We start from the raw sequence: 16,400 nt of genomic DNA, 5'->3' as shown, positions 1-16,400 counted from the left end.
CTTCAGTAAATTTACAGGCAATTAAAAAAGCTATTAATCTTCTAAGAATACAAGCTATCAAAAAAGGTCTCCTTCAGAAAGACAATAGAGAGTCTTTACGTGACAAACAGGTAATTCCAAGACATGGAGTACTAATCTCTAGAATGGTCTAAAAATTGCAGTATAAAACCTTGAGGCTACCTCAATAGGAGAGTATTAATCTAAGTGATCTTGTTTGGAATTCTGTTCTTGATAGCCCAAGAACCTTCAAAGGATGCTGTCATCACAGTGTGACATTCCTCATTGTTCTCACTGATAAGAATTAAAGTACTTCAGTAGGAAAGGACAAGTGAGGTGTTGTAAGCTTGGTTTGATACTGCTAAGTCATCTGTTAACTTGCTAACTTTACCAGCTAAAAAGCATGCTGCTATTATGAAAAAAGGCTATCCCTGCCCTCTCCATGGTGGTGCTTTGCCACCTGTTTGACTATATAAACTTAAAAGAGGTTGTCATTGAACTGTAATCAATTAAGCATTAAATGCATTTAATGGATTTTACTCATATACACACATGTATATAAATTAAACATTATCCTTGGGCAAAGGCATTATTTTATATGCAATTTTGATTTCTTTCTGCCTTAATGTACAAGATTTACTTGAGTATTTCTGTGTCATTCTTTTAAGCGCTAAATCTAATTCCTTTCAATTGGACATTTTATTATTTATCCCTGAATGGACACCTCTACCAAGCTGAAGGATTTCATCATAGTCCAGCTTGATCTATACTCTCTTTCAGAGCGAGATGTAAACCTGCTTTTGGTAAAAATGTTTCAGTGGAGGCATACAAAACCGGCAAATACAACATCATGATGAATTAAAAAAGTAATTCAGCACCAAGCCAAATATATTAGCTTAGTAAATTTCTTTATTTGGGGCATTACTTTTACTCCATACTGACTCAGTATTTGCTTTTTAAGTCTCTTTTAAGTCTTCTAGGCAGAAGAGACTGTCTATCAATCAGTTCTGGCACTGTTGTTCAAAACCTCTGCAAAGTGAATTTATTCCAAAATTTAGATTGGACACTAAATGTAGTAATTGCAGATCACTACTTTGCAGAAGCTGATACATAGCCTTACACTTACTTAAACTGAAAGTAACATGAAGTGAGTTGCAGAGGCAATAGACTGAATATCATTAGCTGAGGATCCTTCCTGGATCAGGTCATGAGAATTCCTTTATCCTGTTTGTCCTAGACATGGTCAATAAACCTTTTGTAGTATGAAATAAGTCTCAATACCTACTGTACCATTGCAGGTCACTGCTACACAAAGAGGACTTTAAGGAAAAATTCTTTTCTAATGCTGTATCACAGACTTGAAAATAGATAGGATCCTGCAGTTTCATAAAGCCTGGCAAACTATAATGGGACTAACTGAAGACTGACAAGTTTTTTTCAACAGTTGGGCTTTCCCATCGGGTTCCAACTTTCAAACAGACATGTATATCAGACTTCCATCAAATGAATGAAATTATGGAGAAGTTGGTATTTTCTTCTTGATAATGCTGGACTTTCCCAGAAGATCAATATAATTCCTTTCTATAAAGCTCAACAGCAATTGGTTGAGGACAGTCCAAAAAAAAAAAAAAAGTATCTCAGAAAGAGCATCCATTGTAGTTATTGCTATCTTTTTCTTTTCCTCCCTCCTTTAAAGAGCTTATAAAGTTTGTATCATAAATACTGCAGTGAAATACCAGTATTTAATCCAAGTTCGAAAGAAAAGCCGGCCCAATCACTTTGGCATCAACTTTCAATCCACGTTCTAGATTTCATCTAGATGACTGAACAAAATGTAGTAAACAAAATAGTAGTAATGGGCTACCTGAGCATGCTGTAAGTCTACAGAATCTCTTAAAAAAAAAAAAATCAAGACAGACAATAGCTTGGGATAAAAAAATAAATCTATTTGAGCTCAGGGTATGCAGTAAAGACAGCAAACAGAAGTTTAAGAACTTCCTATAAAGAAAGATAACAGATAGCAATCAGTATAAAATATGACACACAAAAAATTTACAAGAGGAGCTACAACTTCAAGGGGAAGTTTATACTAGCAGGCATAGAATTCTTAGAATGAAAAAAATGGGACCAACTGAATCCTAGAAACAGTACAACCCATTATGGCAGGGATACGGTAAAACTGTATATAATGCTGAAGAAAACACAGAAATTTTCAATAAAATTTTTGCCCTCTGTTTGAAAAGAAGTCAGAGGGTCAGTTTATATAACATGAGAATGATGAACTATTTTCCAGTCCATTAATAACAAGTGTGAACTCTTTGTGCACATATTAAAGGATGGTAAGCAGAATGGCTTAAGTAATTGTTATCAAACAAAATGGCCTAGAATCATACGCAAAACTAAAGAAAAAAAAAAAAAAAGGAAGAAAGAAATCTGATGAAGCATTCTGACCTGAATGCCAGACATGAATTTAATAGAAAGCAGGTCTTAAAAGATTTTATTTAACCTTATGAGTTTGATGTTAATAGGCTTAGTAGCTGTGCGTTAGCTATCTGCAAGACATTTAACTTCGTACTGGATGACATTCTGATTTAAACTATACAATTATATGATAAAGGATCAAGAAAGGGCTACATGACATCTCATGGGAGAATAAAAATGAGGTGAAGATGTTCCAGTGGAATTTTGCAGGAATTTGAACTAAGGTCTCTGGTACTGAATCTTTCATTAGTGACCTAGAAGCAAATATAAATCCACTATAGGTAAGAAGGAACGTACCAGACAGATTTAAGTGGGAAATAAAGCATAGATTTTACTAACAATAGTGATAGAGAAAAATACCAAGGATAACACTGGATTCACAAATATCTTTATGTCTTCAAGTCAAGTAAATTTGAAAGATATGTTCTAGCCAAATACAAATTACTAGGATATACCTAAGAAGAATCCATAACAAATTGTACTACTGGTTGAAAAAAACCTGTACAAAACCATCACTGCTCATGTATCTTTCATTGAAACAATATATATACATATATACACATTAAAAAATATATAAAATTTATGTAATTTCAAAATATGTAGAAAATGCAAGTAGTTGCACTGTGAAGTACTTGGGTGTAGCTACCCTAATCTATAATTGCCATGGCTTTAAAAAACAAAAAACAAAAAACAAAAATCAAACTGTTAATCACATTCCTGAAGCAGTCAGACTAAAAATTCCATATAGTGGCAAATTTAGGAGTTCTTTGGCTCCTTGGTTCCTAAAAGAAACTTAGAAGACAATTTAAAAATATTTTAAAAAAATAGTTTGCTCTAATTCTGGGAGACTTCAAGCTGAGTTTTGTTTAGTGTTTGTTCTCCGTGTCAATATAGTATGTGATTTCAGGTATTACATACAGACTTTTAAAAGATTATTAAATTTAACTCATTGTAACAAAGTAAAAATAATACTAATTTTAGCTTTTTTAAAAAGCAGCTTATGTTAAACATTCCCCAGACTTGTACATTCAAAAGACTTAGGAACTGAACAATGCATAAAAGGATTTACAGAAATATCTTCAAAAGTGATTTAAGAGAAGAGCTGTGTAAAAAGTAATGAGGTATTCATTGAACAATTAACTATCAAACAGAACAAACTAGTTTGGCTAGCTGGTCTTCTGTTCAGAAATCAGAACGTTGTCTGTCTGGCTTACATTCTTGTTTAGCCTGTAAAGTAATCCCTCTTTTGATCTTCATTTCAAAACACAATATAAACTTCTTTGAAAACGTTTAACATAGAGTTTTGGTTAATTACGAGGCCATTTTTTGACATCAAATAGATAATAAACACTGTTTAGAAAATATTTCATCTTATGAACAGCTGTTCTGCAATGTTTATAGCCTCTACAGATTTGACTTTTTTTTTTTTGTAGCAGCAATTTACCTCTTGTGAAATCTGTGTTACTTGTTCCTTCTGATGTTCCAGATCTTTTACAAGCAACGAGTTTTGCTTTTCTAGCTGCAGTAACCTCCTTGCCAAGTGAACACTGTGCCAATAAAAAGCAAGCTCAGGTTGAATTTTTTCCAAAACATGCAAAAGAAATTCCCACATTTATACTTCAGAACTTGATTGCCTTAATTTTTCACCATAAGTACTGATATATATACACTACGTAGTGAAACATGCAGAATGGTCAAAGTTAGAAAGACAATCAGAATATTACAAAATTTAACAGCACTGAAATAGCATTCCCAGTTATGCCATTGTAACTTTTTTTTACAAAGTAATTACTTAAATAGATTGTATAATACTACGCTATTGCAGTAATTGTGTCAAAATGTTTCAACTAGTTATGAGTATTTACTTTTTAGCAACTTCAGAGAATCACTGTAATTGGCTTCTCCTTAAATAATTTAAGAAAAAAAAAAGCACATTAATTTTGTAGTGGAACACTGACAAACGTAGTATTTTATAATTTTCCAAACAGAGGCAAAATTTTTTTGTCTGTCATTTAACGTGCTAAATAATTAAATGATATTGCCACTTTTTTTTAAAAATAAACTCTTACACAGATCCACAAACTAACTTAGAAGTGAAGAGAAAGGATTATTGAGTTACTTAAAACACCCTAGTTAAAAACTAAGATCCTCAACCTCTTGCAGGTTTCATGTTCAAAGTCAAAAGAGTTTCTCATCAATTCAGCAGCAAAGTTCCACAGGCAGCAATGGGAAGAGTCATCATGCAATTGCAGAGCCTACTTCTAGACATCTAACCTAGTCTTTGAAGGTGTTAGTAATCATTTAGTCCTATTTGATAGTCTGTAGAGCCTGACTACTTTCCACTAAAATGGACTCCTGGATGGTGAACTGAAATGTGCTCCGAACTCCATTGTCCATAGTGATTAGAACTAAACTGGTTATACTGGAAGGTTAGATGTCAAGTCTCTATGTTAAATCTATGATTAGATGTCTAAATCTATGTATCCTGTAATGAATCCTGCCATCTTTGTAGGGTTCAGCTGCTTTGTGGCTTATCATCAAAATTGTATCTAGAGAATTTATCACTGTACTCCTCTGTGTTTAGGTACTCTAGTCACCAACCTATTTCACAAAATGACATGGGAAATTCAGAGTTCTTAAGAATGAGGAAGATATATATACAGGGCTAATACCCCTTTTTAGTATGCCTTAACCAGCGGACTGTGGGCTCTCCGCATCAATCTATCCTTCCAGACAAATGTGTGCCGTTTTTCAGAGACTTGTATATCAAAGAAACTGAGAAGTCACTTCAGTTCAGATCTTAGACTCTCGATGCTTACCATCCATAAACTGAAAATGTAAGACACTTAGTTTCCAACTAATGGATAGCAAAGTGTTACACAATTCTTGATCATGATACTAAATCTGTAAGTGTGTAAGTGGTCCAAACCAGACTGACAGGGAAATTATATCTACCCTTAAGCTGAGGCTTAGAGAGTGTAAAGCTAGATGAGCGTATAAACTTCCTCTGAAAATTTGACCAGTCGCAACCTCCACCTTTTCCTCAGTAAAAGAGAATGCACTTGTAGATTAGGCAGAAGTCTTAATATTCTTCACCTGTATTATAAATCTACCCTTTTATACAGACACTCTTTTACTTTCACCTTCTATGAGAGGAATTACCTGAAATTCTCAATAGCATTCACTAAGAGGCTGGTTCTCTCAATTCTGCCTACAAGGATCATTAGACTGTGTAAACAATAACTGAGAAAAAGAGAAATTAATGCTCCAAACTAGTTATTTGGATTTTTATTTAGTAGATATGAGATGTGTGTTAAGATCCCATTTAGTACAAATAAGAAATAAACCACTTCTCCTATACCTCTAGTCAGGGATCTTAGACATTAGCTATTAGAGTGCAAGGGGAAACATAGATACCTTCCCATAGCAACTTTGCTGATGTAGCCCATCGTAATTTTCCCAGCTATAACTATTCAGTGAACTTGACCTGAATTTCCAAGTATTTAAGGATAAACACAAGTACGTCTTCCAAGTATGCTTGTCAGTATGTTTTTTGGTAGTTTAAAGCAAAAGGAGAAAGGGATTGATCTGCAAAGACATCTTATTCTGGAAAACTTTGATTCCAACTGTACTAGAAAATTATGCAGTGCTCAAGAATGTGATATTTCATTGTTAGCAAACCACTAGAGTGTTCCTGGTGGTATTCTGGCATTTACTCATTAACACTCTCCCAAACAGTTCCTAGGCATAGCTGAAGAGTTAGTGTGGGCAAGCAATCATTGCCAATTTATGGAAGTGGGCTACTACATGCCATTCGGTCTTGATGCTTCAGAATGTTCCCAGGCATGTTTAATTTACAAGTATGGGTGTATGTTGCCTGCATTCAAAGTAATGAAATAGTTGTTTCTGGCCAGTAGGCAAAGAGGTATAGGCCCCACAATGTATTGTGCTTGAATAGGTGGGTTTGTACAAAGTTTCAGAGACTGAAGTGCAATCTGTGTACTTTTAGAGCTCTTCATTTAGGATCCCATGTGCTGGAATTAAAGAGCAGGTAGTAGACTCCAAAAAGAAGATTATTCACATTTGTAATAGATTCTCTTTCCTTAAGCAATCCCAGAGAGCAGAAAACTTATCTATGTTTCTTTAATGGCTCTAAACATAGAAGTTGGTATCACAGAGACTTTGCTTTAAAGCTTAGGGAGCCAAAGGCATCATGTGCATTCTCTGCATAGCAGTTGTCCTTGAGTCAGAACAGCAGCAGGTAAACCATACACAGACTTTTATGGATTTTTTAATCTTCTTAATTTTAAAAGACAAAGAAAGCCTATGGAGTCTCCAACGCCATTATGAAGGATTAAATCAGCTTTATCTGCCAATGCCTTCTGGAACAAAAGAGGAGTATATGAGGCATTCTGATAGAACCACTTCTGAGCACATCTGAAATCCTGGCTTATTGATCATCAGATTCACCATTCAAAGGTGACTTAGTAGAATTCTTTTATCTGTAAACAATCTAAACTGAATCTAACGAGATGGGGAAAGAGAAGGATCTAAGCTGAAACTCAGAAAAGTTCCCAAACTATTGACAGAGGAGGAAGAAACTGAAGTTTTAGGAAATGATGCTACAACAGTCTCCTAAAACAGACATACAACAGGGTTACAGAGTTTTTTGCTCCCCCCTCCCTTTTTGTTTTCTTGAATGTTATGCAATATAAAAAGAAATCTTACAAGGAAACAAGCTGAAATGGCTTAAAAATGTGAAAGGGCAAATGAAGCCATGCCAAAGTTAAGTACTACAGAAAATCTTTATGATTTTTGTCAGCAATATGTAACTAAGTGCACAACAGGTCTAATCTGATTGACAATCGTATCAACAACACTTTCTTGACAAATGAAGGACAGAAGAAATAGTAACTGGCCCATAAATTTGTTGCAAACATGAACAGACCATGATTTGCCTTTAATTCTCATCAGTAACTTTCAATGTTAAATATTCTTTGTCATGGAGAAGGTGGGGGTTAAGAGGACAGGGACAACTAAGCAAAATAATGCTTGTAGTGGAAAACAGCTATACGTGACAAGAAGTGCATTCTAGCTCCTGAATGCTAGAAACATACACTATGAAGCTAAGGTACATGTTCGCCCTGTCTTTATACTCTTCTTCGTGTGTCTACCAATGATGGTGAAGTTTCTCACTGTGGTAGAAGACAGCACGATCAATGTCTACCAATAATACAAATTATGCAGTTGACTTTCCTGCATTTGAGAAAATTGTAGGCACACTCAAAGTGCAAGGAGTGACTCTAATGCTGGGAGAACCACCATCCTAATTGTGGTGTCTCCTCTGCCAGGCTGGAGACAGGATTCTGGACAAAAAACTCCACGTTACTCTGACCTGACATTGTGAAGGATGTGGAATCAGTATCAATAGAGAAAATAAACTTAGCTGGACAAGCTCTTGAACAATTGGATTTGGTCTGAGCACGGTGTTGGATCCTGCTGACCTCCAGATGTTCCTTCCAAACTAAATCATCCCGCTATTCCATGATTCCAATCTCAGGTTATGTTTTCTTTTTATACTATCTATACATACTTTAAAAAACAGTCAAAGTTTTGCTGTGGTCACAGTTTAAAAATATTATAAATAAATCCACCTTCCCTATACTTCCCAGTGAGTTGTAGCCTTTATGCTCACAATGAGCCATTCAAATGTCAGTATTATTTCTTAAAGACAATGCGTAAGATAAATTTATTATTTAAAAATGACTATGATCAAGAGGTATGTTATTCAGCCTACACATAATTATTATGTATTGATCAAATGGTATCAGAACAAGCTGAAGAAATATAACTGGAATCAGATCCTGTATTTGTAAAGATGAAATAGTGATGCTCTGAAACCTTGGCCGCCTTAATTTCCTGACAGATGTGCTTTTGTTACAATTACATACAATCATTTTTAGAGTATTAAAAACTTATTTCCTATTATATAAATGTAAACAATGTAACTAGTCTGTTTTTACAGCTGTTTAGTTTTATACAATTAAAATTCTTCTTTCTGAAAGACAAGGAAAAAAGATCTTAGAATGACCCAGAAAAATATGTATATGCTCGTTTATATGCATCAACAACATTAACAGGTCCTAGTCTTCATTCTATGCCTGAATATGTAAGTAATTAAAAAAAACCTCTTTATGGTAATCAAGCTGGCTGGATTCTAAGACAAGACATAATACGGGTATCTTCATTTACTTTATCTTGAATAAGCAAATTCAGGAGGCACTTTTTTACCTTTGCTTTAGTCGTCTTTTGGCTGTTGTAGGAACATTAGCACCATACCCATATGAGAAGAGAACCCTTTCAGCTTCAACTTCATTTTCCACTGCAAAAAATTGCAGGAAGTACTGTTGAAGAACATAATTACAGTGCAAGAACTTATAAACTTCTAAGCAATTCTATTTATAATTATGCACACACACACAAACATTTTTCTAGAAGCTAGATTTTCAGTTGGTGCACTCTTCCGGACTTCAGTGGAACAATTTTGCTCACAATTAGCATTAATACAGTGCCATATATTGATTTCTTAAAATGATGACATGCTTTTCACCTTTTATTTTTCTGATTAACATAAGACTTATGCAGTATGAACGTAAAGGAAAAGAGTTCAGTGTCCTTGAATAGTCATATTGTTGGTATAGTCACAAAACACACACTAAAAGTGTAAGTTTAATTCAGCAGTAGAGGGTTAGGTTGCTTAGGTTTTTTTTCTAAAGCATTCATTTTCTGTGCACACATGAAGTAGTAGAGGAAGATAAAATTAGGTAGTGCTTAAGACAACTGGACATAAACAAGTCCATGGGACCAGAAGGGACACATCCAGGGTTGCTGAGGGAGCTGATGTCACTGTGAGGCTGCTCACTATCATTTTTTAAAGACTGTGGTGATCAGAAAACAGATGCCACACCCATCTTCAGAGAAGGGCAAGGAGATTCTTATGTTTATGCAAAGTAAAAGCATTCAAAATAATCTCTGCCTTCATATATGACTGATTTCTGAAAAAGTATTTGTAAGGATTTAAAACACATTGGAATTGCTTTGAAAAGAAATCCCAATAGCGGCAAGATTAAAACGTGTACAGATTTTAATATTTCAGCTCATGTAATTCAGGTTTCCTCTACTCTGTAAGATGAAGTAGGCCAGGGTTAAAAAGATGTGTGTGTGTGTGTGAGGTAGGCAGGGGCAGAAGAGGGGGGATGAAGGGGAACAGAGAAAGGGGAAGTGGCAGGGAGGTGAGAAAGGGAGGGAGCACAAGTGAACACCAACCCAGACACTACACAACAGCTTTGATGAATCAAGTAGTTGGGAACAGGAGAAACAAATCTAGGAAATGATGCGACAGTCCTATCTGCCTCATCTTTCCTAATGCTCAAGTGCCTCAAAATCAGAAATACCTACTCCTCTCAACAACTTGCACAATGCTGTAGCTTCTTTCCTCTCTTGTCTAATACCCTTTCAATGCTATTTAAACAAGGATTCTTAAGACACATTTAGAAAGATAAAAACCTCTAGTAGAGCACTTGTGGTAAGTCACATATCTAGTTACACAAAAAAATCCTGAACCAGAAATTCCCGTAAGTATGACAGAAAGTTTACTACTGTGGCAATACAAAGGCACGAGAACTTCAGACTTTCAAGGCTGTCTTAGTTATGATGGGGAATTCTCTAGTGCCTTAAATACCTCTGGTTCAGAAAAACATAAAAATAATTTAACGTGCCTTTGTCAAAATCCTTCTTTTTGTTTACAAATTCAGTGTTGTATGTCTCAGAAAAATGTCAGTAAGATCCTGCCCTATAAATTCATATCTGTCAGTAGTGTCCATGTAAATATCAGATCATGAAGACAAACACAAAAAAATTTGGAGATGTTGTAGATATCAAGCCAAAGTAATGTTCTGTATCAGTGTGTGCTTCTCTTACCTTCTTTTATGTCTTTCCAGGCTCTTCATCTGACTTTATGGTATAAAATATACATTTTACAAGTTAGGGGACACTTTAATGAATTTTTTTACACTACTTAGCAAAAAAGTGCCATTGTGAAGCTACAGATAGGTTCAACCTTCTTTTTAAAAAGATATTAACCAATGGAAGCAAGAAAAAAATCAAACAACTCGTCTAAAACAGAAATACCCCAAAGTGAAGATTTTATCCTGAAAAGGAAGAATAGACAAATGCCAAGAAAATTTACTATTGTTATTCATGTGGAAACCACTCGGATGCTGTAAGGAGTGGCTACATAAATTCTTGATAGCTTCCTGAATAGGCTGTTTCATGTTATTTCAATATTAATAAAGTGAGGCATAATGATGAGGGAGTAACAGTCACAATTCAGTGATCTCTTCCACATGCACATTCTCCAAAGGAAAAAATAAAAAGCTTGTATGGTTATATGACAAAAGCCACCTCACACGTGCATATATACAGTTTATTAAAAAGCCTAGAGAACACAACCCCCACCAGCACCCCTAAATATCATAAAACAGCAGAGGCTTTGTAACTCAAGGAGAAAAAAAGTTACATGATATTGAAATATAAAGAAGTGACCACAGGACTGAAGAGTAAAATCTTACTCTCATTAAAGTCCAGAGAAAATTCTAATTGTCTTCCACACAATACTTCAGCCTAAATTATATGCTCTGAAAGAGAGACTGGAGTATTTCCAGAACACAATAAATTTGAAAAATAATTATATTTCCTTTCTTTCAACTATTTTCTACCTTTAGCTATTTATGACATGTAAATACCAGGACATAACTTGAGACACAGGAGGAAGTATGTGTGTTCTCCTTCAAAGTTTTGAAAAAAGAAATGCATTTATTTCTTCTGATTTTACTCAGAAGTTCACCTGGGTGCTGCAACTCAGTCTTAATTAGTATTAACCCTAATTTTCAATATCAAGTACTCTACCATAAGAGTAAGAAAAAACAATGTTATTTATTAAATAGTATTACAGTTGTATATTGGAATAATGAACTGTAACTCCCTTTGTTCTCAAACAAAAACAGACTATGAAGTCATTATATTTTAACAGAACAGTCCATTTGTAAAATTTCATTTCTTTTTTTCATATTCTGTAGCACAGAATATAAATTGTAATTAAAATACATACTTAAGAAGTTAAGAATTATTTAGTTCTGTAAAAAACCTTCGTGCCATCCCAAGATGCATAAGAAAATGTAAATCAGTGTATGCAAAACCCAGCATTCTGAACTCTATCTTCTCCTTGGAAAAAATGAAGGTAAGGTCCAAAAATTCTGTATTAATGCATAAATACTCCTCAGGCAAGTTTATATATATATATACTTAAAAATATATATTATTTTTATATATTTTATATATTTATATTTTAATATATAATTATATAATTATAAAACAAACTTATATGTAGCAAACATGCTTGTAGTCAGACTGGAACCTTTGGGTAGTCATGGCATTCTAGTAGCAAGTACAAGCTGCAGTGTATAAAATTAATAAAGTATGTATGTACAGTCTAATTACTAAAGATACCCAGACATCACTGCGTCCTAGTAATAGATACTTTGCTCTACACTGTTGTTTATATATAAAGCTTATGCAATGATCTTCTATCTGGAAAACTTTATTTATAAATTGTGATTATTATTTGGAGGAGAGAAGAAAGAGAAAAGGACAAGAATATATATGAATTAGTTCTAAATCTTAAAATATCCTACTGTTTACACACAGGCTAAAAGACTTCAAGATTAGTCTTAGTTTCAAATTAGAAATGACCTGCTTTGTGGATTCATTTAGGCTGAGAATTTAAATCAATAGAGATCTCATAGAAATTTTGTTGTGTTTGAGAACAGGTATTGTTGTCAGAGACAAAAATTTTCAAGAGTAATGAAGCCTGAGTTTAATCCAGGGTTTAGTACTCCGAACAGACTGACCTGCCACAAGCAACTACTTAATGTTTAATTATTATTAATTCAAGACAAGGAAGAGCTTTTTTCAAAAATTCACATTAATCCCTGTACTGTGTTATGAAAACTACAACTGTCTGTTAACAAAGAGGGTTTCTTGGTATTCAAAATATACTTAAATAATAGAAGAATCCTAAAAACCATATCTAATTTTAATGGATGATTAGAATAAGGAAAAGAGAAATGAGGGAAAAGGAACCACTGAAATGAGTTTGCATATTCGTATGTCCAAGTTCATGTTTATTTGATGCATATTTACAAATATGTCTAGAAACCCATCATTAATATTTTCTATCAAAATAATTACTGTATCTTAATTGTCAGGCATAAGCAGGGAGAATGACAGACACTGTAATACTTTCCAAGTGCCATAAGATATAAGAGATCTTGTCGTAATGCCAGAAACACCCACAGATAGAATATAATTTGTGGCAGAACTTACTTTCTGCTGTCTGCAATATTATCTCATCAAGTTCTTTTTCAAGTTTTTCATAAGTATCTAGCCTTGCTTGAAACTCAGAATTCTGTGTTTGAAGTTCAATAATGCGTGTTTCACTAGAAGACTGAAGACTATAAAATTCCTTAGTAAGCACCTGTGAGAATGAATAATGGAAAGATCAGGGTTTCAGCATTACAGCTATTTAGGAGAGAGGCAAAATATAATACATATAAAATGCTTAGAAGTAGGATACTAAATATTTGATGTAACTTTTGCACAGGGAATATTAAAATACTTTAAAAAGCAGTTATTTTTTCAACTATATCATCTTGCACAGATTACACTCTTAGGTCTTATCACTTATGCCTGTCTCCTACGGCCTTAGTAATTCTAAGAATCTCTCTTTAAAGCTACAAGAATTTTCAAGGAGAGTTAGGAAAAGCAAGGTAACAGCTAAAAAATTAATACACAGCAGTCAAAACAGTGTAAATGCATTTATTTTTGTTGCTTTAACTGGATTTGGATTTCAGTTATCAATTAAAAAATAGGTTCCTTTACAGAATGGTAAATGCATGAATATCAAAATTTGGTATTTAAGATACACCATATTCTTACTATTTACTTATTACCGAAAGGTAATATGCCAGTAACATTCAGGACTAATGTAAATACTTAATCTACTAAGCTTAAATAAAAAAGCACATATTCAAAAGTAAAAGTTAGGAAGGTCCGTATAAGAACTAAAGCTTGATATAGTGCTTGAAAATAGAAAGCAACATTGACAACATAAATATTCTAGAACCAGCTGGAATTAAAAAAAAAAAAATCCTTGGTAAGTAGTTATCTACATGCTTTGCAGAAAAACCCCACCAAAACAGGTAATGTAATAACAAACTAGTACTGTAGCTAAGTTTAATACTAACTTCCCAAATAAAAATTCCAAACATTCAAGGTGACAACTGAATATAGATCTTGAGATACAGAAACATATGCATAATGTATACAGCAGTATTACTAGATTCACTGTCAAAAACACTACAGAACACATAATGCTTAGAGAAACAAGCCACTAAAATATAAAGAGATTGGTCTAGTGTCACAGAAGAATAAAGTATAGGTTAAAATTTGGCAACATATAAACCACCTGTTTCCTAGTTTTAGCATGCGTAAGAAGAGAAACTACTCTATGTTGAAATTCAAATAAAAACAAGAGTTTGTTCATGAAGCAGCTGTAGCTGAGCCACAAGATATCAGTAACTACACTAGTAAGATCAATACTCTACAAGAACGGTAAGAAAAAAAGCTTAGTGCATTGACAACGTATATATGAAAGGAGATAAAAAAATTAAGAATTCAGTCAAAATGAAGAAAAGCAAAACTTCAGACATCAAATATTTAAATTCTGCAAGAACATTTCTTAATGAAAGAGCACTGGTTTCAAAGAATTTCTCTAAAGAGAAAAGGAAGTGCCAAAAGTGTTAGTAGAATTGAATGCCAAGTGTTCAAGATGTTATTCAGATCAAATAAATATCCACAAATAAAAAGGAAATATAACTCAAATTTAATTATCTTCTCGAAGTTTAGACATGCCTGTGCAATTGAAAATCTGTTTAGCAACCTCAAAGTCTAGCAACACTGGCACTCCCAGTGCTCGTGACCACAACTAACCTCATCAGCCAGGATCTGAATGTCCCAATAGAGACAAAACAAGAAATTACATTTTATCTAGAACTCTCTAATTCTGTTTCTACTCTATAGTTCCTTTTCATAAACACCCTAGGTATGTTCGGCACTAGAAATGCAGGGACTTGAAGAACAGCATCCTTCCCCAAAAAATGAAGGCTGCCATAGCTGGCATTTGGAAAAAAAGGTTTCAGTTCCATCCTGTCCAGTTTGTATCCTGACGTTTTAGACATACATTGCCAATCCTATTTAAATCTCACAAACTGGACTCAGTGATATGATTTTGGGATTAACTTTGCACAGGTGAATAAATTTTGTTTTAAAGTAGTGAATACTGGACAACTTTACAATACTAAAAATAGGTGAACAGGGTCATGATACATCCTTGAAAGTACATGTTTGAAAGATAAATTCTAATTGTAGAGATAAAAAGGTCCAAGTCATTCAACTCCATGTAAATAGGTGCACTGGGCACAGGTGCCCGGGCGCCGGCAGCAGGGCCTGCGGGGGCCTCTGTGAGGAGAGGCCGGGGCTGCCCCGTGCCGGACACAGCTGGTTCCAGCCGGCTCCAACCAACCCGACACGGGGCATGGCTGAGCCCCTCAGCCAAGGTGGTGGCACCTCGGGGAAAATGTATTTAAGAAAAGACAAAAAAGCTGCATGGCAGTGAGGAGTGAGAGATAAAATGTGTAAGAAACAGCCTTGGCATACACACCAAGGTGGAGAAGGAGAGGAGGAGGTGCTCCAGGTGCCAGAGCAGAGATTCCCTTGCAGCCTGTGGAGAAGACCATGGTGAAGCAGGTTGTCCTCCTGCAGACCACGAAAGACCATGCCAGAGCAGATATCCATACTGCAGCCCATAGAGGACCCCATGCTAGAACAGGTGGACATGCCCTGAAGGAACTGCAACCTGTGAAGAGCCTAAGTAGGGAGCAAGTTTTCTCCTGAAGGAAGCTGTAGCCCATGGAGGATCCACACTGGAGCAAGGGAGAAGTGTGAGGAGAAAGGAACAGCGGAGAGGAGCTGTTGTGGACTGACCCCAACCCCATTCCCCACTGCTCCCTGCGCTGCTTGAGGAGGGTGAGGTATAGGAGTCAGAAATGAAGGCGGGAAGTTAAACCCAGAAGAGAAAGGGGTGGAGAAAGATGTTTTAGTTTTTGTCTTTGTTTCTCACCATCCAAATCCATTTCAACTGGTAATGAGTGGAATTAATTTTCCCCAGGTGAAGTCTGTTTTGCCCATGATGGTAGTTGGTAAGCGAACTCCCTATCTGTATATCAACCCACAAGCTTTTTCAGCTTATTTAGCCCCACCCTCTTGAGGAGGGGGACTGAGAGAGCAGCTGGGTGGGTGTCTGGCAGCCAGGCAAGGTCAACCCACCACGACAGGATTAGCAATGTTAGGTCTTTTCAATGCTGTATACACCATGCTCTCCTCGATGACTTCACCTGTAAAAATTTGCTCCAGAACTGTGTATCAATAAAGTATTTTTATTGTGTAACAAAGCTATTATAAATACCAGGTTTTAATAATGATACTGAATTCACCATAACTGTTCAGGTACAGTTTCCTTCTTTCCATACAATAATTACAAAGGCTGACGTAAGCAGCTTTGTGACACAAGCATATATATACCTCACATGAATTAAGTACTGTCTTTAACGTCTCTCCATGAGAGATTGTTTGCCTTCTTTCTCTCCCCTAAGTCTTGTTTTCCACTGAACTCGTCAAACTTAAGAAGGTTTGCCTTTAGATTCTGTTTCAGCAGAATCTGATGGAGATACCAATTCAGCCGTGTA

General features: G+C 35.2%; 1 protein-coding gene and 1 non-coding gene across 2 annotated transcripts in view; both read right to left on the bottom strand.

The window, feature by feature from the left end:
- PIBF1 (progesterone immunomodulatory binding factor 1) overlaps positions 1 to 16,400 on the bottom strand; it is a 117,174-nt gene that overhangs the window by 31,879 nt on the left and 68,895 nt on the right. Inside the window, exons 12-14 of the mRNA XM_009636810.2 lie at positions 12,922 to 13,072; positions 8,770 to 8,860; positions 3,923 to 4,025 (exon numbers count right to left, since the gene is read on the bottom strand). Coding sequence (XP_009635105.1) covers positions 3,923 to 4,025; positions 8,770 to 8,860; positions 12,922 to 13,072 — 345 coding nt within the window. The remainder of the gene's footprint in view (positions 1 to 3,922; positions 4,026 to 8,769; positions 8,861 to 12,921; positions 13,073 to 16,400) is intronic.
- Positions 7,680 to 7,837, bottom strand: LOC118452066. The gene has a single exon (XR_004841711.1). It is a non-coding gene; the product is annotated as a U1 spliceosomal RNA (small nuclear RNA).

The sequence above is a fragment of the Egretta garzetta genome, unplaced genomic scaffold (genome assembly GCF_000687185.1).
Source record: "Egretta garzetta isolate BGI_Z169 unplaced genomic scaffold, ASM68718v1 scaffold524, whole genome shotgun sequence".
NCBI lineage: Eukaryota > Metazoa > Chordata > Aves > Pelecaniformes > Ardeidae > Egretta > Egretta garzetta.
Note: the sequence above shows the minus strand (reverse complement) of the source record. Positions and strands in the feature narration are given on the sequence as shown.